This window comes from Saccopteryx leptura, chromosome 3, assembly GCF_036850995.1.
Source record: "Saccopteryx leptura isolate mSacLep1 chromosome 3, mSacLep1_pri_phased_curated, whole genome shotgun sequence".
Taxonomy (NCBI): domain Eukaryota; kingdom Metazoa; phylum Chordata; class Mammalia; order Chiroptera; family Emballonuridae; genus Saccopteryx; species Saccopteryx leptura.
The window spans coordinates 94,511,158-94,530,169 of NC_089505.1; the positions used below are offsets into that span (position 1 = coordinate 94,511,158).

The following is a 19,012-nucleotide window of genomic DNA, read 5'->3' on the forward strand; positions in this document are numbered from 1 at the left end:
CTTTAATATTTAAGACTGTTTGAACTTGCTGTTTTGTTAGCAGCAGCCCGAAGCAGTCTGATACGCAGTCCTTCCCTCACCCTCCTCTGGGGGAGAGGAAAAGTCGACAGAAGGGCAAATCCTCAGTGGGAAGTAGCCTGGGACCCTCCTGATCTTTAGCTGGGAAAATGGGGCTGGGTGGGGGCAGCATCAGACGGCTCACAGACTCCAAGTAAAGGCATGATGGGAATTTATTTACAAAGTCACCACCAGGGCCCATGCAGGCTCTGGCCAGATACATATAGGCCCCAGAACCCAAATGGGTATCAGAGCCTTTCCCAGCCAAACCTCTGATAAAGGGACCAAGAGTCAGGCAGGGTCAAGGACATGGAAGACAAAGGGTCCCAGTCCTTGCCAGATATCAGAGGTCACCTGTTGTGGCCCCCAGGCCAGAGGAGAAAACCGCCCTCGGCCCTGAAGAGTGGACACTGAGAAGCATGAGGCCAGACTCCTGACGCCCAGCCACAGAGCAGAAGTCCCAGCAGTGGTGGCCTGGGGTGTGGGGACACTACAGCCCCCCCTCGGCCTGTCAGGGAGCCGGGCATGTCCCAGGCCACGGCTGTTCATCACGCAGGGGGCTCCCCCAGCTTGCTGGTGGCGCTCGTGATCCGCTTACTCTCCCGGAGGTTTCGGAGGCGGGCACTGAGGCTGCTGATCTCCTCCACGTAGGCTTGGGGCACCCACCCCTTCTCGCCATCTGCCAGGCGGACCCCCTCCAGCCAGCCTGGGGGCACACAGGCCAGGAGCAGCATCAGTGGCATCAGAGGGACACCAGGGCCAGGTCTGTGCAGGAATGCCTAGGCCCTGACGCAAGCCTCGCCTGCACCCCTGGGGCTGAGGTGACATCATCTCAGCATCTCCCAGCTCCCGGGAGGACCCTGCCTCTAGCAGTCTTGTGAAGGAACTTCTGACCTGTTTTTCCTGACATCCTCAAAGAAGGGTATTTTCCACTCTCCCCCATCAGTCACTTTCAAACCTAAATCTTTACAAGTAGGAAGTTCCTCCTCTTGTCTAACTTCATTCCTGTTTGCTGTGGTTGATCAACCCTTGTGTAAGCTTTTCCTCTGAAGTCTTAGCCATTTAGCTACCTCCTACTCATGCAAGCCCCATCAGGAAGGCCTTCCCAGGAGGCCCCTCTCACCGTCATTGGTCCGGGTTCTCACTGCCAGGATATCAGTCTTCTCCAAGGTCAGTTCATCCGGCTGCAGTGCCTTGTACGTCCTGACACACTGAACCTGGGGGCGGTCTGACAGCCCAAGAGAGATTGAGGGAGTCCCCAGGGCATGATGGGGCGGGCAAGGAGGGGCAGTAGAAGGAAGGGAGGGGGTGGGAGGGTGGCCACTGCTACTCCCTTTCCTCTGTCCCTCCCTGCCCACTCTGGCCACTCTTCTCCGCTCTGATGCTAAACACAAGCCCCCGGTAGCCCCTGGTAGCTCTCCTCTCTCCCTGGTAGCCCCACTGGCCAAACAGCACCCAGGATGGGAGGGAAGGGGGAAAGCAATGAAGCACCCAGCCCAGGGTGGGCAGGGAGGGCTTGGAGGGAGGAGGGTGGCAGGCTGCTACCTTCCCCCTCGCTGATGACCTCCTTATCCTCCTGGGGGCTGGAGGGGCACATGGCGGAAATCCACCGCTGCTTCTCACTTCTAGGGAAGGAAGGCTGAGTTATCACAAAATGTAAGCTGCAATTTCCCAGGGCCAGGCTGGGGAAACGGCTGGGAGAATGAAGGAGGAAGTCCAGACCTGGGACCCAGGTCATGACTTCCCCACCCTTGAAGCCACCACATGGCCCTGTGCCCCAGCCAGCTCTGAGCACAGGAACAGAGCAGGCCCAGAACCCCTGGGCGCTGGGTCCGCCCATGTGCTGCCTTATGCCACCATCCTGAAGCCACAGGAAAAAGGCCAGCGCCTGCCTGGGGCAGGGTTCTCCCCCATCCCCAGACCCACTCACTCTGTCCGGGCCCTCAGCAGGAACTGGTGCTTCGTGTGCTGCCCATGGAGGAGCTGAAGGAGGAACACGTGGCCAGGGATGCCCTGGGGCTTTAGGCTCAAGTCTCTCACCTGCAGTTCGGCCATCTTGGCATGGACAAAAACGGCAAATTTCCCTAGCCTGCAGGACCAGGAGAGGAGAGGTTAGCCTGGTATATGCCTAGGCTCCCAGCCTCACCCTCAGGACCAGCCAAGTCCTAATTAAAGGGAGAAGGGGTTGTCTCCCCCTCTAGTACCCCCCCTAAGGGAACTTGGCTACACAGGGCAGTGCCAGCAAAGTCCACAAAAGGAACTGGGAGTTCCATTCCTGCCTGATCACTGACAGGTAGAAGGTGAGAAGACCAGCCCTGACCCCTGGCATGCCATCAACTGCCCTGAGCCCATGCTAAAAACCAGCTGGGCAGCAACTTTGACGAGACCTCTACAGCAGTGGTCCTCAACCTTTTTGGGGCCACGAACCGTTTTAATGTCAGAAAATATTTTCACGGACCGGCCTTTAGGGTGGGACGGATAAATGTATCACATGACCGAGACAAGCATCAAGAATGAGTCTTAGATGGATGTAACAGAGGGAATCTGGTCATTTTTAAAAAATAAAACATCATTCAGACTTAAATGTAAATAAGATGGAAATAATGTAAGTTATTTATTCTTTCTCTGCAGACTGGTACCAAATGGCCTACAGACCGGTACTGGTCCGCAGCCCGGGGGTTGGGGACCACTGCTCTACAGTGTTTAGTGTCTGACTCACTAACTGATCTAGAATCTGAACTATGTCTCTTGTTTCACACTATTTGGTCCCAATAACCTCTTGCAGGAAGGATAGGTGGTGGTGGAGGGGAGTGAGGATTTTCCTTAGGTTCCTTCATCTCAACCCCTCTAAACAGAACTCAGTATCTCCCACTCCAAACCAGACCCCTTCACTGCTCCCCACTCCAGTGGAAGACCCCTCCAAGTTCCCAAGAGGAAACCCAGTCACCATTCTCGCTTCTCCTCCCTCTCCCCCTGCCCCTCACCGGCAGCTATGTCCTGGCTATCTCCTTACTGTCCCCAGAATCTACCTGTCCCCAAGTCCCCTTCCACTTCCGGAGCATCCACTCTCACCTTGGCAATTGCAAGAGCTTCCGGTTTCCCCTTCTAGTCCATCCTCCAAATTAGCCAAGAGTTAAGCACCTCTGCTTAACTCTCCATGTTCTCTACTGTCTCAGAAAGTTCAGCATCTCTACCATGACTTTCAACATTCCAACCTCCCTCTTTTGCCCTTCCCCTCCACAAATCTGGACACATTAGGCTTCATCATATGCCAAGCATGCTCTACACTTACACCTTACTGTGACTTTGCTATATCCTTCCTCAAACTCCCCTGCTGGAAAACTCCTACTTATCCTTCAGAACCCACCTCAAATATCCCTTCCTCCGTGACACTTTACTGATTCTCACCCCACACTAAGGTATGTTACAGCGTGAGAATCAAAACTCTGACCAGGTGGTTATCAGGATGTATTTTCACTGGTCTGAGTGCTCCTGTGAGCAGAGAACAAGCCCCATTCATCTCCATGTCCCCAGCGGCCATCAGAGGGCCCAGTACAGAACAGGGGTTCAGTAGTGCTTTATTGAATGAACAAATACATCAGAAATGAACTCTTCCCATGGCAGAGGAGGTCCGTTCTTCCTTCCATCCAGCCTTCAGGCTGACCTCATTCAGGAAGTATTTTCTATCAATCCAATTTTATTTTTTTATTTTTTTTTTTTTACAGAGACAGAGAGAGAGTCAGAGAGAAGGGTAGACAGGGACAGACAGACAGGAACAGAGAGATGAGAAGCATCAATCATTAGTTTTTCCTTGCGCATTGCGACACCTTAATTGTTCATTGATTGCCTTCTCATATGTGCCTTGACTGTGGGCCTTCAGCAGACCGAGTAACCCCTTGTTCTAGCCAGTGACCTTGGGTCCAAGCTGGTGAGCTTTTGCTCAAACCAGATGAGCCCTCGCTCAAGCTGGCGACCTCAGGGTCTCGAACCTGGGTCTTCTGCATCCCAATCCAACACTCTATCCACTGCACCACTGCCCGGTCAGGCCATCAATCCAAATTTATAATAATCACAGCAAATATTGAGTGACTGGGCCCTGGCCAGTTGGCTCAGTGGTAGAGCGTCAGCCTGGCGTGCAGGAGTCCCGGGTTCGATTCTCAGCCAGGGCACACAGGAGAAGCGCCCATCTGCTTCTCCACCCCTCCCCCTCTCCTTCCTCTCTCTCTCTTCCTCTCCCGCAGCCAAGGCTCCATTGGAGCAAAGTTGGTCTGGGCACTGAGGATGGCTCCATGGCCTCTGCCTCAGGCACTAGAATGGCTCTGGTTGCAACAGAGCGACGCCCCAGATGGGCAGAGCATCACCCCCTGGTGGGCGTGCCAGGTGGATCCCGGTAGGGTGCATGCGGGAGTCTGTCTGACTGCCTCCCCATTTCCAACTTCAGAAAAATACAAAAAAAAATACTAACTGTTCGCTAAGTGCCAGGCAGATGCTAAGTCTTTTTCATGTATTATTATGACATGAATCTCTCTATATGGTTGTTTCTATTTTTCAGATGGAAGACAGGATAGTATAGTTAGGAGCTAGGATATGGTAGCAGACAGGCCTGGCCTCCTCCTGACTCCTTCCTGCACTTACCAGCTCTAAGACACTGAGGATAACAAGGGAGCCCACTTCCCAGGGAAATAGAAGACAAAAGGGAATCATTTACAGAGCACACCCGGCACAGAGCAGGTGCCTAGTATATGCTGGCTGTTAGCATTATGACTCAGGGCAGAGGCAGGACTCCAGGGCTATGCTCTTACTCTCTGTTCTAATTGGCTGAAGCTCAGAGCAGCTTTAGTCCTCTGCAATAGTCGGCCTTTAATTCTGGAAGGAACATGCCTGGAACCTCTGTCTTTCCTGTGGGAGCCTCCCAGGCTCAGGGTGCCCTGGCAACACAGTCTGGCACAGGTTGGGGCTCCCAGGCCCAGTGATGGACGGGTTGTGAGCCCATAAGTAGAGAGGAAGGGAGCGGCAATCCACCATTCCCCCTCATCCTGCCCCCACTCACTCCTTGCGCCGGGAGAGAAGCAAGCAGTCATTGAAGAGGTGCAGGTAGACCGCCTTGCTGGACAGCTTCAGCTTGGCTGGGGGTGCCGCGGGCAGTGGTGCCAGCTCCACCAGCTCCCCGTGCCGCACCAGCCAGCGGGCCTGAGAGATCAGTGGGAAGATCTAGGAGGATGGAGGAGGCAAAGAGGAGTACAGTTCAGGGCCAGGACCACAGGGCAAAGGGAACAGGCCAGGGATGGGAGTGGTGGGCAGTGATCAACTGGCCTGCAGTCCCCAGGGAAGGAGGGAACCGAGCCGCCCTTTGTGTGCCCATCCAACCGCTAAGGGCATGCACCTTGCCCTCAAAGTGGATCTTCTTGCTCAGGTGGATGAGCTCCTCGGTCCTCTTCATGGACTGCACACTGGCGTTGCATTCCTGCACCAGCTGGGGAGGCCGGGGGTGGGTCACCTGCAGCCCCACAACCCCGGCTTCCGGAGCCCAGCCTCAGAGTCCCACCTGGAGACCAGACGCTCTGAAGGCTGGAGCTCTCTTAGAGACACACTGGGGTTGCAAGGAGGCCCTTAGGAGCCGGAAAGCCCCTGCCCTGCCGAGCTCACCTCCTTGAGCGCATTGAAGGCCTTGGTGGCCATGTCTTCGTCTTCAGAGCCCTGTGCTGTCCGCTTCAGGATATTCTGGAGGGTGGGGTCAGTTCAGTGAGGCAAGCCATCATCTCCCCCCACGACCCTGCCCACCCGCAGGTGCCCAGAAGGGGCTGTCGAGGGCACCGCGGCATCGCCTCCACCAGGCCGTCAGGGTAGCCTGGGGCCCTCCAGGTACCTCCACCAGCATCTTGAGGCGGGTGATCCTCTGAAATGGCAGGATGAGGAAGGAGGTGAGGGGCAGACGCTGGCACGCAGGAGACTCCTCTAGGCGAGCCAGGATGCCCGGGAACTTGGGGTTCTCCAGGCTGGAAAATGGGGAGGGGTCTGGGGTCACATCTGGTTCTGAACTCCTGAGATCCAAGACCCAGCCACCCCATTGGTTCTTCAGGTGCTTTCTCAGCACATCCTTCCTGCATTCTGGTCACAGAGCCCTTTTTAGGGACCCTTCCCCCTCACGTCACCCTTCCTCACCCAGTCCTCTGCTCCTACTCCCACATGAGAAGCCCTCTTTCCTCCCCCCTTTCAGAGTCCCCAGCCCTACAGCAGGCGCTGGTAGGTGCGCTCCTGGTAGGCCTGGTTGGTGACATAGGGCAGGTAGACACGGCGGAAGGCTGGGCAGTGGCGCAACACAACATCGCACACACTGAAGCGCAGGACATCTGCCTCCAGTCGCTGCTCCAGGTCCTGCAGAAACCTGAGGGGTCAGCAGGGGATCAGGGCCAGGGTGAGACCCCAGACATAGGAGCCCAGCCAACCGCAGGCTCAGTTCCCTCCCCCAGCCGGGCCAGGCACAGCCAGTCCCTCACCTCTCGCTGGTGCTCTTGACCTCGGGCAGTTTGGAGAACAGCCACTGCTTGTCCTGCACCCCCAGACACTCACTCAGCTCAGCTGAGCCTAAGAAGTGGCCCACGGCCACTGACAGGCTGTGGATGTATGAGGCCTCGGACGTGATCAGCTCAAACTTGGCCTGAGCAAGGGCAGACGCGGGGTTGAACCCTGAGACCAGCCAACCCACTCCTTCTCCTTGTATAGTTCCCCACTCCTTCCCTAGCCTCACACTTGATCTGGTGCCTGGTGGGGTTTGGGACCCATCTCCTGCCTCACGCAATTGTTCAAACCAATCTGGAGCCCTCGATTTAGCCCCTAGCCGCGCTTGGAAACAAGCTACCTGGCAGTGGTAGTCAACCTGGTCCCTACCGCCCACTAGTGGGCATTCCAGCTTTCATGGTGGGCGGTAGCAGAGCAACCAAAGTATAAATAAAAAGATAGATTTAACTATTGTAAGTTGTTTTATAAAGATTTATTCTGCCAAACAGCAAAAATCCGACATAAAGTACTTGGTAAGTAATTATTATTATATGCTTTAACTTGCTGTAACTCTGCTTTATAAATTTTATAAAATAAAGTTACTTCCCTACTTTATAAATCACCATTACTGTGGAATCGGTGGGCGGTTAGAAATTTTTACTTCTAACAGAGATACAAAAATGGGCGGTAGGTATAAAAAGGTTGACTACCCCAGCTACAGCCATCGGATGACCCCGCCCTTCCACGGACCCTGCCCCTGCTCTTGGCCCCGCCTGGTCCCCCGCCCACCACGCGGTTTTGCTCAGGATGGTTCGGGGATTTCGCTTCCCAGTCCCTGCTTTCAGAAATCTCATCTCCACCAGCCCAGCCTGAATCTGCCCCTCCTCTGGCCCTGCCCTATCCTAGGCCTCACCCCATGGCCCCGCCCCCACCCGCCCCTTCTCCCAGCTTCTCCACCCGCCTTCGGTTCCAAGGCTCCTTCGTCTTCGCTAGCAACCAGCTCCGCCTTGTCAGTTCCTAGCAACCACCTTGGCATTAACCATCCCATCAGTCCCGTCCTCTTATGGCCCCGCGTTCCCCACCTTCTGCAGTTTTCAGTCCCGCGGGCCCCGTACCCCTGGCCCCGCTTCTTCTGTTGCTCCACACCCCCCGTGGGTCTCAGCACCACCTCCCGCGACTGGCAGCTCTGCTGGCCCCGCCCCCCGGGTCTCCGGGCGCACCTCCTGCAATTTGCAGTCGCGCAGGCTCAGCGTGGCCAGGACGCCGCTGCCGCGCACGTCGGGGATGTCCTGCCACAGCGAGAAGGTGGAGCCTCGCGCCGAGCGCTGTGCCCGGAAGGAGCTGCTTGGGGAGAGGTTGGCGCGCGGCGGCCCGGGCCCCTCCTCCGTGCCCTCGGCCTCGTCCCCAGGGCCCTCCTCCTCACGCTGCTGCCGCCGCAGTTCGCGGGCACTGGCCACGTCGCTGTATTCCTGGTAGAGAACGGCTGGGCAGAGAGAGGGTCAGGGGAGGGCTGTGCAGCGCCCGCCAGCCGCGGCCCGGCTCCTCCCCGGCTTCCCCGAGAGCCTGCCTCCCTCAACAAGCCTTTCCAAAAGTTTGGATAACGGGACATAGTGAATTCATTCATTCATTCATTCATTCATTTCATAAACACTGCTTGAGCACCAACTGCGTGCTATTTCCTGTGTTGGATACTGAGATTCAATTCTCTTCCTCACAGGACCCCTACCTCTTAACTCTCAGAACCCCAGTTTCCCCAAACCCCCAGCCCCTTCCTCCATGACCCCCTCCCACGTACAGTTAAGGAGGAACCGCGACTGTCGACGCTCGCTGGCGCCTCTGGAACTCAGAGCCGGCTCTTCCTGCGATTCCAGCCTATAAATGAGAGAATGTCAGAGCTCTTTGCCTGCACCCCGCCTCAGATTTGATCCTGCAGTGGGAGGTGGTACCTGGACTCAGGCCAGCTGCCATGGCCCCCGCTCGGGTCCACAGGAGGGGCCATCGCCACACCGTCCAGCCTCATCTCTACACTGCGCGACTCCCTTCCAGATGCTTTCCCTAGAGAAAGCGAGAGCTGAGGGGGGGTGGCCCTGGTCAGCGAGGCAGCACCCAGTCTCAACTCCAGTGAGTGAGCCTTGCGCCACCCTACATCTGGCTCATGGGCTGCTATTAGGGCCAAGGGGAGAAGCAGGTACCTTCCCGGGCTGCTCCAGTGCCTGACACTTGGGTCAATGCTTTGGCTGCAGAATTCCGCCCCAAGCGCAGGGAAGAGTGCAGCCGGGTCATCAGCTCAGAGGCAGAGAAGCGCCTCCGCTCAGGCCCCTCGAGACCCACTCGGGTGGGCCCAGACAGCTCCAGTGGCCTGGGCTCCTCTGTGCTCAGGGACTGCTCTGCCATCTGGCCAGGTTCGAGGAAGACAGCATGGGCCTCAGGGTTGCCAAGGGCTTCTTCACGCTGGTACACGCGCATCTTGCGCCCTGCAAGTGGGATGAGAGCGCAGGCTGGCATCCCCTGGGGTCTCTCCCCACCTCCTCTCTGCTTCTGCCTGGTGGCCCTGAACATCTGGGCAACATGCCCAAGTGAAAGGCAATGTTTTTGCTGAGATCTGGTCCCCAGAGAAATGAAATCCACAAGAGGGGAATAGAGAGCAATGGGCAAAGAGTGGACAAAGGACCAGGGAGCCCAAGACAGCCACTCACTTTCTGTGTGACCTTGGACAAGTCATTAGTCTTCCCTGAGCTCCAGTTCCCTAGCACTAAAATCTACCACTTGTCCTTCCTATTTGGGGAACTCTGGGGCTTACAAGTCCTAAAAAGCTACCCAAACTCTCTCCTATTTGCCCCACTGGGCCACCACCCCCTCACCCAGAGTGACTCACAGGCTGACTTCTTCTCAGAGCCATGGCTGGCCCGGCGCTGTGGCTGTGGGTTCTGGGGACTCCAGGGTCCCTCCAGAGCTGGGGGCTGGGCGCTAGGACAGTGTGGCCAGCTGCCAGCCCTGCTGGGCCGCATCCCTCCACTGGTAGAGATATCGGTGTCTGGACCGGCTGGGGATGGTGGCCATAGCAGCCCTTGGAGAGGAGCAGGGGTCCCCAGGGACCAGCGGCTGCCAGGAGCCTGCAGCTCCTCTGGAGTGACAGGGAAGAGATCCAGACACACAGGGCTTGGGGGATGCAGGGTGGGCAACTCCGCAAAGGACAGACTCTCCTGCTGGCACACAGCTATTGGGTGGCGGGCAGTACCAGGTGGCCCAGCCAGGTGGGGCTGGAGGGTAGCAGGTGACCCACAGTCCATTCCTCCTTTGCTCTGCCACTCACCTGGGCCTGTAGGGGAGAAAGTATCAGAGCCAGACATAGGACAGCAGGGCTGGCCGGTAAGCCACTACGTCCTGGAGGCCTGGACAAACCTTTGTGTAGACAAATGTACACACATCTAGACAAGTACACACACACACCTAATTACATAGGGATAGCTGATACTTACTTGGCATTTAATGAATGATAAGCCAAGTGCTTTACACATCTTATCTCACTTAATTCTCATAACAACGCTGAGTTGATGCTACTATTATCCCCATCCTATAGGTGAGGAAAGTGAGGCGCTGAGGTTATTTGATGAATGGTGGAACCAGGATTCAAACCCAGGCAGTCTAGCTTCTGAGTCTGCTTTTAACCACCTTGTACATTTTCTAACTGTCACTGACATATGATCAGATGTACATATCCATACACTGTCACACAAATCTAGGAATGTTTCACATACATCCACACATGTTTTCTCCCAAGTACACACATTGACATACACACTTTCACAGTTACACTCAGACATTTTACATTCAAAGGTTCATACTTTCACACACTTTTTTCATACACACTGACCCGTCAGTTATATACATATCCACTCAAGCTTTCTCACACTCCTGTTTCATCCACACTTGAACACAAGGATGCAGACACAAACACCCAGGCCCAGAAGTCCTGGCTTTGGTGTTACCCAACCTCCCTTCCCATGCCCAGAGCTACAGCCTTCAGTGCCCACACCCATGCCAAGCTGGCTGGGAAGGTCACAGACTGGCAGGCGCTCCACCACGCAGATCAAGCTGGGCCCTCCCAGGAGAAAGACAGGGAGGTGTCTAACCCCCCCTCCCCAGCTTGGAGTGAGGAGGGGTTCTTCCCTACCCCAGCTCCCAGCCCCAGGATCAGGCCAAGCTAAATGGGTCCTCTCTGCGTAGGAAGTCACCCCAGAGAGGTTGTTGGAACCTCAGGACAGGTCTGGTGATCCAGGGGTCCAAGCCCCCTACAGCCCTTGCCCTGGGGCTCTCCACTGACTGCCCTCCGACAGCCCCTCACCTCTCTAGCCGAGGCCCTCTGCTGATGTTCGGCTGCTCCGGCAGGGGAAGCCCTCTCTCTGCCCAGCTGGCTGGGGGAGATCCCACCCAGACAAAGAGTTTGATTCATCAAACCCTGTGGTGAGGCAAGCGGTAGGGAGGGAGGGAGCAGGCAGCGGCTGGGCGGGGGCCTACCCTAGCCTGGCCTCGCTGTGGGCAGGCGGGGCAGCAAAGACCCCCCCACCCCAGAGGCCCCTCAGGCCAAAAGGGCAGTGCCCAGCCTGGCAGGCCCAGAAAGCCTAGGAGACAGAGGCTGAGATAGTGACCTGGAGAAAAGAAGACCCTTTAGACAGCAAACTAGAAACTGACTCAAAATGGCAAAAACCAGAAATTACAGACACTGAGACATTCAGAAACACAGCGTTAGAGACAGAGACACTGACAATTTCAGACTGACCAGACACTCAGAGACAAATGTGAAACCCAGAAAAACCCAGGGAGACAGATGAACAGATATTTCGTGCCCTGAGGGGTTGCCAGTCCAATGCGAGAGCCAAAAACGAGAACAGTTGGCAAGAGCAGAACCAGAGGAACCATCATCAGAGCAGGGTGCTGGGCTTGACCTGAGCATTCCAGGAAGGCTTCCTGGAGGAAGTAATAGCTAACTGTTCTGGCTGAAATACCTAGAGACCCAGTACACATAGATAGTGAGAGGGCCTTGGCCTGAGAAACAGTGACAGCTTCAGTGACCCTGGTAGAGAAGGAGGGAGGAGGACCCAGTGGGGACAGCTGGGTCTGTGCCTGGGCCTCACTCTCTGCACAGCCTGCAACTCTTCCTGTGCCTACTCCATCCCCTGCCTGGGTGGGGGCGGGGCTCTTAAGGGGCAGTTACTATCCCCCACAGAAACAGCTTTAGCTTGTACCTTAAACTTCTGTTCCCCTAAACAAGTCTCAGTAGTCACGCCAACTTCAAAATACTAATATGAGAATTAAGGATAACAGAGTGGGAGCTTTGTCACTGACAGTCATTCTTCTGAGTGTTACTGTTAGTCTTTCCCCAGTCAGAGGGAGGGCTTGGGCTATCACCTAGGTGGGAAAACTGAGGCATACCCTAGTTTGTAGAAGCATCTAGCAGGAGACCTGGGACCACTCACCACCAGACACATCTCTTTCTCTCCAGGAACCAGAAGTCCCACTTGCTTCTGTGGGCACACACGTGACACGTGCAAGAACACACACATGCAAGAATGCAGATGTGCCCCTGCTCCCTTGTATTCTGGGAGATTTTCTCCACTTGGACTCTGGAAGCCCCTGAAGGGCAGGGAGGAACCCCCCCCCCCCACTCCTGTCAGTTACAGAGATAAATGAGAAAAACATGGAGCCCTTGGGACAGGAACACCCCCTCCTAAAGCCTCAGGGAGAAGGCTGGGTGAATGTTGGGAGTGATGGTGGAAAGCTTTGTAGGGAGATGGGGCTGGGGGAGGCAGGTCTCTAGTAGGGAAACCAGGGCTCGGGCCAAGAGACGATGAGAATAACCCATCTAGCTGGGCTACCTTCCAGGGATGGGGCCCTCTGAACCTCAATGCTAGGGATCGAGGAGGGGCAGAGCTGTGTTTCTATTGTGTGTAGCTCATCTCTGCTAGAAAAGAAAAGAAAAACCTTGAGAACTGGCCAAGGCAGCAGGGACATTACCTACCCAAGACATGATCTCAGGATACTCTAATGTCCACTAGGCCAGAGTCATTCTGGAAGCCACAGGTGAAAAGCCCTGCCAAGGGTTAAGGCCCAGTGTGGACATGGACAAGCTGTGTGGCCTTAGGCAAGTCATAGTCTGTCCCTGGGCCTCAGTGTCCCCAACCCATAAAATATCCCTTAAGGCCACTCCTGGCTGCCTCTTCTAGGAAACCTGTGTCATCTAGAATGTCTGCAGGCTGAGAAGGATGGGCAGAGGCCAAAGGTCCTATCCAGCGGGCACTGCTAATCACGAAGACAATGGATCCACCTGGCAAGGCTGGCAGAGAGGGTGGCTGGATACTACCATGGTCCAGGGAAAGCACCTCTGGCTTCCTGTGCCCAGCTTTCCCCTGCTCCTTCCCTGGTGCCCCTTGCCCTGTAGCCCTGAGTTGTAGGAATCCTGCCAAGGCCTCTCAGCCTCTAAAGGGACAAAGCCAAGCAGAAGGTCATGGCTGAAGAGGGGAGCCAGGCCAAGCAGGCTGAGGAACCCCAGGAGGCCACAAGGAAGTGCAGACCAGGATCAGAGGCCAGTCGGGCAGCACAAAGGACTCACTCTGGAAGACTGGTGGGAGGAGGATGGGGCTGCTGGCAGCCGGGTGGGGCCCTACCTCAGCCAGGGAGCTCCGTCCAGCCTCCAGCACGGTCCGGGGCTCCAGACCACCCTGGGGGCTCTGGGGTTGCAGCCGGGTCCTCAGGGGGCGATGTCAGCATGGCCCCTGAGCCCAGGCAATGCAAGCTTCTGGGTATTGTGTGGGGCAGGGAGGGGGGAGGTGAAGGCGGAGGGAACCTCGCAGGCGGGCAGGCGGCTGTCTCAACGTGCCTGCTCCCCGCCCCCCTTCCCCAGAACCGGTTTGGCCAGTCTGGGGTACAAGAGAGGGCTGGAACAATGGGATCCCTATGCCCAGGAGAGGCTCTGAAGGACCCCAGACCGATGTCCTAAAGATGGGGAGTCACTGCTTTTCTTCCCAGGAGACAGGCTACCCTCCTCTAGAGCTTCCCAAATGTGAGATGTGCCTAGGGGGTTCCCTGGGGCAGGGGAACATCCCGGGAGCTCTGCAGGCAATCTCTCAAGCCCTGGACTCCTCAGGGACCTTGAGAAGGCCTCAGCGTGCTGACCCTCTCTGAGCCGGCTACAGCACCTATGGAATGGGGATGCTCATCTCTATCTATGGTTGGGAGACAGAAGTCATGAAGGTAGGTGATGTGACACATCTGGCGTCGTCCTGGCCAGCCCTTCCAGCATCACTGCTACTCATGAATGACCCATCTCACCATCTCTAAAGGCCTCCTCCACCAGGAAGCCTTCCACATTCTAGTCCACACCACTGAGCCCTCAGTAAACCAATTCAAATAGCCCAAGCAGAGCCAGCATCAGGTAAAGAGGGCATATGCTGTGCCTGGCATGCAGTCTTACCAAGCCTGTGAAAAAGGAGGCTGCTGTAGCCCTAATACTACCTGCCATTTATTTGAGGACTCAGTAATTGCCAGGTACTTGGCATTAACATGAATATGTGCACAAATACTAACATTCATGTTGCTAATGACTCTTATTGTGCACTATGTGCCAGGCATTGTTCTGGACACTGTTACAGCTCCACTTTTCAGATGGGGATGCAACCTTGTCCAGGTTGTAATGGGCACTATCCCGTTTAAATCTCTCATCAGCTCTAGGAAGTTCCTATCTCACAGATGATGAAACTGAGGTTCCAGGGATGAAATAACTTGCTTAAGGGCACACAGCTAATAAGGTCAGAACTAATATTCAAATCCAGGTCTGTCTGACTCCACCGCCAACCCGTGCCCTTAATCTCTGTGCTGTACTGTCTCACCAGGGTTTGGGAAAATCTGGTGAAAAGTGTGAGTCTACTGGGAGGTGCCCAGCTGACCTAACTAAATCCTTTTATTATTATTATTCATACACTACAGGTCTTGATTAACAAACATAGGAGGCAGGGGGTCCAGGATCCAGACCTCGATGATCTCTCCCCTACCAACTGGTGACAATTCAGTTCAAAGTGATTCAGCCCCTTCACTCCTTCATATTCCCCTTGCACTACATCCCCCAGAGAGCATTGTCATATAATGAGGAGACTGCACACAGGGGATGGGGACCAGGTATCCAGAGAGAGGCAGCAAGCTGGGGCGCAGAGAGAGGTTTATTGTCAGCATTGTGGGTAGGGCAGGAGACAGGGAACGGGGTGAGGGAAGCAAGGCAGGACTAGAGGGTCTCCTTCCCAGCTTAGGCGCGACCTTGAGGACGCTGGCCAAGGTACTGCCCAGACCCCTAGCCGGAAGCAGCGAACCATAATCAAAGAAGCACCCTTGGGACTCAGGGTCCTGGAATGGCAGTCCCGCCTCACTCGCTCCTGCATCTTAGCCTCTGGGGACAGAGCCTCTGCTGTAGCAAACAAAAAGCAGTACTTGGTCAGGCTGAGCAGGGGGACCAGCCCCTCGATTCCGGATGTTTAAAAGGGGGTGTGCCGTGGGAGGAGTTTGGTGAAGGGAGTGGCTAGGAGATAATTAGAGGTAATCCAGCCAGTACTCGCAGGGGCAAGGAAAAAAACAGGGTATGGTATAGAAAATTGAGCTAAAGCCTGGGGCAGACAGAGGGGCCGTGGTCAGCGGGGGTGGGGGCAGGGTCCGCAGGTCCTCTGACAGAAAGCCTCTCCTCGAGGTTGTCCGCCAGCGCGCCTGCTTAGCCAAGTAGCGGTCGCCCTTAATCTTGGTAGCCAGGGCTGCTGGCACGTCGGGCACCAGCCAGGCGATGAGACGCTGGAAGAATACCACGTGCTGGGGAGAAGGGGAGCCAAAGAGAGAATGAATGATTGCCTTAGCAATCTTAATTTATGGAGTTGCTTACCAAGTGCAAGGCACTATTCTGAGGGTTTATCGGGTATTAATTCATTTAATTCTCACAACTCTAGGAGGTAAATACAATTACTACTACTGTTTTACAAGTGAAGAAACCGAAGCATAAACAAGTTGTCATTTGTCCAAAGACACAGAGATATAATTATAAGGTGACCAACTTTTTTAAATGAAAAGGACAAAAATAAATTGAAGAAAACAATATCCTAAATAAAAGAAACATTTTATTCATTGCAACAATACACTATAACATGATAAATGCATAATAACATTTGTAAAAAAAAAACCATTTGTAATATTTTATATTGTAATTATGCTTACATGCCTATTCATTTTTAATAATAATTGTAAGAAAAATTACTTATTTAGATACAAATACGTCATATCACATGCAATGGATCGACTCTGCATCAATCAAATATGGACATTTACAGATTAGTCTTCCAATATCAAAAAGGAGGACATGAAGGAGGACGTTTCTCGAGGGAGGACAGAACTTACAAAAGAAGGGCTGTCCTCCCTAAAGGAAGACGATTGATCACCTTAATAATTAGAATCTCTCAACCCTGGGACCCTGTTAGAGGCAGGGCCAGAAAAGGGGGATTTTGAGCAAAGCCAGAGGGAACATGCTTCCTCCCTTCCTCCAGGTCTACTGCCAAGAGATAATAGTAGTTGCAGTGCTACTAAATCACTGAGCACCTACGATGTGCTAGGTACTGTTCAAGTGCTTGACATTGAATCTTCATAAAGATCCTATAAAATAGACCCTAGTCTGTAATATATCCCCAGTTACAGCCAGTCGGCGGCGAACCTGAACTTGAACCCATGTCTGTTCGACGCTGAGCCTACCTCGAAGGTGATGATGAAGCCCAGACGCACAGCCAGCAGCTTCCACTAGAAGAAAGAGGTTCCCCTTGTACCTGGGCTGCGCACGGCGCGGTGTCCTTGTCCTGCGACGCTCTGGATTCTACTCCGGGCACTCGCGCCTCTCCCCGCTGAAGCCTGGCCCTGAGCCTCCAGCTCTGCCCACGAATCCTTCACCCCAGACTCAGATTCCAGCCCTCCCAGCTAGGCCCCACCCCACTCCTCCCACAGGCTCAGCGTCCCGCCCCTCCCAGACAGGCCCCGCCCCTCCCCTCGTCTCCCACAGGCCCGGCGCGTGTTTGTCCTGTGCCCACGTGCTGGTAGGCTGGAGGCGCTGGCGCTGGCGCCAGCGTTGAAGGGCACATAGCCGCGCAGCTAACTATGCTGTTCGTACTGGTACAAGAGACATGGTAGTCCGTGGTGAAAGTACCAGGATGGAGGGTCTTCAGGGCCCAGTCTCCTTACTCACCTCCACCTGGGTCCAAACCCACTCCTGCAGTCAGGATGAGCCCAAGCCCCAGTCCTAGCCCTCTGCCTGTATTTCCCAATCTCTGGCTCTGATTTCCAGTCCCAGACTTCATTTCCCTTCTCCCGAGCCTCCTTCCGAGTTTCTAATCTCCATTACTCCTGATCCCATGTTCCCCTCCTTTGCCCCACGCTCATATCAACTGCGACTGAATGGTGGGCTATGGCCTGGGCTATGGCCTGGACAAGGAGCAGCCAGATCCTTGTGCCCGGTGCCTGCTCAGCCACTGGCAGCTGGTACTCACACACGAACTTGTGGGTGTCCGGCAGAGTCTCCTCCTAGTTGGTGAGGAGGACAAACAGCGGTGCTCAGGGGTAGTCAACCTTTTTATGGCTACCACCCATTTTTGTATATCTGTTAGTAGTAAAATTTTCTAACCGCCCACCGGTTCCACAGTAATGGTGATTTATAAAGTAGGGAAGTAACTTTACTTTATAAAATTTATAAAGCACAGTTACAGCAAGTTAAAGCATATCATAATAATTACCAAGTACTTTATGTTGGATTTTCGCTAAGTTTGGCAGAATAAATCTTTATAAAACAACTTACTATAGTTAAATCTATCTTTTTATTTATACTTTGGTTGCTCCGCTACTGCCCACCATGAAAGCTGTAACGCCTACTAGTGGGCGGTAGGGACCAGGTTGACTAACCACTGGCAGTGCCAGTGGGACGGCCACCACAAAAATGGTGATAAAACCAAATTGCAGCCCTGGGAGAGGGCAGTGTAGGGGTCACCACCTCAAAGATATCTGAGAGCAGGTGGTCTAAATCACCTTAGGTCAAGGAGATAGATTAGAAAACAAACAACAATTAGTCAGATTAATCCAAAATAAAGGTGAAACTAACTGGAAAATGACCCCTGATTCCACCATACGTTCATTTTGATATATCAGCATACTAAACAACACAACTAGAAATCTAATGAATAGTCTTTTGAGATCCTCCGCTGGGACTTCCCCTAAAATTCCTGCCTATGGAAAATAGAAAATAGATAAGATCCCCCCCCCAAAAAAAAGAAAATAGATAAGACCCTCAGGACAACGAATGCCAACGGATGGTCTTCTCTGAGCATGGCCTCGCCCCCCCCCTTCCTCAGGAATGTACTTTGCTTCTACCCTAAGCTCTAAGGGTCCCAACAAGATTTGCACCCAGGGGAGCAATAGGCAGTGGCAGCTCATCCCTGGCAAACCCTCGATCCTGTCTCCGGGGGCCCTTCCTTTGCCTCACAGTCCCAAGCTTTAATAAACTTACCCTCACTTTCACCTGGACTGGGGTCTTGACATTTTTCCTGCACAAGTCAAGAACCTGGAGGTCGCCTGACACGAAAGGTCCTGTACTCCGCCGGGGCAGCACCAGCCCCTGGCTTGGAAGCAGTCTGGTAACAACCCTTCTCCAAGTACTCATCAAACAGGCTCTCACACTCTGAGTCCAAAATCTTCCTCTGCTCCTGTCCGGTCTGGGGGTCCCACAGCCCTGCCAGCTGCCCTTCTGCCTGCAGCTTTCTGGGGCCAGGGACAAGGGAAGTAGGCAATGCCATTTCTGTCCTCCCAACATTCCTTAGAGGTAGGCCCCATGATCATTCTCACTCTACAGATGAGCAAACAGAGGCCCAGAGACCTTGCCCAGGGTTGCCCCAGTTGTAAGTGGTGGAGTCAGGGCCCCCACCCCACTAGCCCCAAAGGGCTATGTTCCCAAGGGCCTTTGGCGCCATGACCCATATCGACAGCTCAAAACCATGAGAAGTGAATGGGGTGTTTTTAGCCCAGGAAGAGGGTGTCGTGCTGCTGGGGACAAGCTCAAGCTTTTTTGTTTTTTTAATTTTTTAAAAATTTATTTGAGAGACAGAAACATTGATCTCTTTCTGTATGTGTCCTAATTGGGGATTGAACCTGCAACCTCTGCATATTGGGACAATGTTCTAACCATCTGAGCTATCTGTCCAGCGCTGGTGACAAGTGTTTTCTGATGAGTCTCCCTCCCATTTCCACCAAATAATGAGGGCAATTCATTACACAGTAACACTACTTCCTGGGAGCCTGGTCCTTTAGGACTCCTAACCAGTCCTCGTTAAAAACTGGAAGACCCTGGCCGGTTGGCTCAGTGGTAGAGCGTCGGCCTGGCGTGCAGAAGTTCCGGGTT

The 19,012-nt window shown here is 54.2% G+C and overlaps 1 protein-coding gene across 2 annotated transcripts; it reads right to left on the reverse strand.

Annotated features, from left to right (window-relative positions):
• Positions 1-212: 212 nt before the first annotated feature.
• On the reverse strand, positions 213-13,518 carry ARHGEF19 (Rho guanine nucleotide exchange factor 19). 2 transcript variants are annotated; one of them, XM_066375176.1, is made up of 16 exons: positions 13,221-13,518; positions 9,431-9,874; positions 8,748-9,029; positions 8,502-8,610; positions 8,351-8,427; positions 7,776-8,038; positions 6,555-6,715; positions 6,290-6,442; positions 5,924-6,053; positions 5,704-5,778; positions 5,441-5,530; positions 5,108-5,268; positions 1,988-2,146; positions 1,603-1,682; positions 1,181-1,285; positions 213-763 (listed from the first exon to the last, which is right to left on the reverse strand). In XM_066375176.1, the coding sequence occupies exons 2-16, from the start codon at positions 9,843-9,845 to the stop codon at positions 606-608; spliced, it is 2,418 nt and encodes an 805-aa protein (XP_066231273.1). In that variant the 5' UTR covers positions 9,846-9,874; positions 13,221-13,518; the 3' UTR covers positions 213-605. The 2 variants fall into 2 exon arrangements, with proteins under 2 accessions (XP_066231273.1, XP_066231274.1); XM_066375177.1 differs by lacking the exon at positions 13,221-13,518 and adding an exon at positions 10,901-11,174.
• Positions 13,519-19,012: the final 5,494 nt, after the last annotated feature.

Bases quoted from the DNA above. Each gene is read 5' to 3' on its own strand.
- ARHGEF19 (XM_066375176.1), bottom strand. From the start codon at position 9,845: ATGGACTGTGGGTCACCTGCTACCCTCCAGCCCCACCTGGCTGGGCCA. The intron at 5,779-5,923 runs GTACCTGGAGGG...CCCACCCTCCAG, and splicing joins GCCTCAAGATGCTGGTGGAG to AATATCCTGAAGCGGACAGC. The intron at 764-1,180 runs GTGAGAGGGGCC...GTGTGCCCCCAG, and splicing joins GAGAACCCGGACCAATGACG to GCTGGCTGGAGGGGGTCCGC.